This window comes from Chlamydotis macqueenii, chromosome W (genome assembly GCF_036417535.1).
Source record: "Chlamydotis macqueenii isolate bChlMac1 chromosome W, bChlMac1.mat, whole genome shotgun sequence".
NCBI classification, from domain to species: domain Eukaryota; kingdom Metazoa; phylum Chordata; class Aves; order Otidiformes; family Otididae; genus Chlamydotis; species Chlamydotis macqueenii.
In genome coordinates this window covers 50,074,797-50,076,702 of record NC_141592.1, presented here as the reverse complement: position 1 = coordinate 50,076,702, position 1,906 = coordinate 50,074,797, and the positions used below count along the sequence as shown (strand labels likewise).

The following is a 1,906-nucleotide window of genomic DNA, read 5'->3' as shown; positions in this document are numbered from 1 at the left end:
AATGACCGGTCGAGGTTATGTTTGTGTTTTGACAGACGAAGGACCACGATGGGTTCCAAGTCGATGGGTGAAACCATGGAAGGAAGACCTGGGACAGCAGGATGCATCATCATCATCCTCCTGATGCTGGTAACTGGGTGTGTTGGTGAGACTGTAGACTTACATCGTATTGACCCCAGACCAAACATGTGGCTGACATTTGCCAACATTACAAACCAATCATCGTTTTGTGTGTCAATGGCTACTCCTGCTGATCCTTTTCGTACGTGTCTGATTGGTACTCCCTATTGGAATCCGGATGACTGGAAAGGATGGGTCAATAATCACACTGTTTTGAATGAGACTGTGGTGAATCAAACATGCCACGCAAAGATGGAGTGTGCCAGCCTCCGCCCTGGACAGAAACCGGTGTGTTGTTCTGGGAATAGCAATCAAATTGGAATAGCTGCAGCATTGGTGATTAGGCATTTAAATCACAGTTTGCCTTGGGATCCACAAGAATTAGATCTAATGGGATCCTTAAATGGTTCAGGGTCTTGTTTTATGCTGGGAGGTCCCCTTTTTACAGAAAAGGGGGTAAGTACAGCATGGAACAGGAACCAATGGACTGATGTAACTAGTAAAATGACTGACGCCCAAGGAAAACCTGTGTATACTTATCAAAACAGCTCAGGAGATTATTGTAATGGAGCAGTGGGAGCAGAAATCAAAGGTTCAAAGATGCCTCTTTGGGTGAATGACACGGCCAAGGCCATACCCCCGGGATACTTCTTAATTTGTGGGGATCGGGCCTGGTCAGGAGTGCCAAAAGGGGCTATAGGAGGACCATGTTATTTTGGAAAATTGATAATGTTTGCTCCATCTATGAAAGTATTGCGAAATCGTACTCGAGCAAGGAGATCACTAAAAGTATTAGCTCCCAACTGTGATGGCAATTTAACCCTATTGGGTACAGCTGAGCGTATAGCATTATCTATATTCGTTCCTTGGGCGGCATCTGCAAAAGCTTTAGCTAGCTTAAATAGATTAGCTTGTTGGGCACAAAAGCAAATGAATTTAACCTCTAGCATGTTATCGGGATTGTTAGAAGACATGGATAGTATGCGTCATGCTATTTTGCAGAATCGGGCAGCCGTTGATTTTTTGTTATTAGCGCATGGACATGGATGTGAAGATTTTGAAGGTATGTGTTGCATGAATATTTCTGATCACTCTAAATCAATACACTATCAGTTGGCAGAGTTACGCCGGAACATGCATGCAATACAGGTGGAAAATGGACTTTCGGACTGGCTAAAATCATTGGGAGTCACAGGTTGGCTAAAAGATTTGATAGTACATGGGCTGGTAATATTAGTGGCTTTGCTGTTGGCACTAATGGTATTGGGGTGTATTTTAAAATGCTTTGTGAAAGTTATGGAACGTATGATAACTGGGGTCTGGATTGTTCAAAAACAAAAAGGGGGATTTGTTGGATACCTGGAGAGCCAGGGGCACTTAGTGAACAATCCAGACCGAATGGAATTGTTGTGTTTTTGAGTAGCAGGCCTCAGGGACATCGATAAGGCCGTTTGTGAGAAAGTACTGAAGCTGCCTGTAAGAAAAATACTGAAGCCACCTGCGAGAAAATAATGAGGCCGTCTGTGAGAAAGTAATGAAGCTTCCTGTGAGAAAGTAAACGAAGCAACCTTGAGAAGAAGGAAAACAGCTGGCATACGTGACTGGGGGCTGAACGTGATACAGGGTGCAGGTGGAGAGAGCCGTGCGCGTGAACATAGAGACTTAACGAATCATACTTTAGCTAGGAGCGCGTGCATGATATAGTTAACCAATTAGTAGAGAGCTTGCGCATGATACGGAATTAGAAGGGCTATATTAACCGGGATGTATCAACAATAAATTGGCA

At 43.9% G+C, this 1,906-nt stretch overlaps 1 protein-coding gene across 1 annotated transcript; it reads left to right on the top strand.

Moving 5' to 3' along the window:
- The first annotated feature begins 720 nt into the window (after nucleotides 1-720).
- LOC147596784 (syncytin-A-like) lies at nucleotides 721-1,539 on the top strand. Its single transcript, XM_086769444.1, has one exon. The coding sequence runs from the start codon at nucleotides 721-723 to the stop codon at nucleotides 1,537-1,539; it is 819 nt and encodes a 272-aa protein (XP_086625570.1).
- Nucleotides 1,540-1,906: the final 367 nt, after the last annotated feature.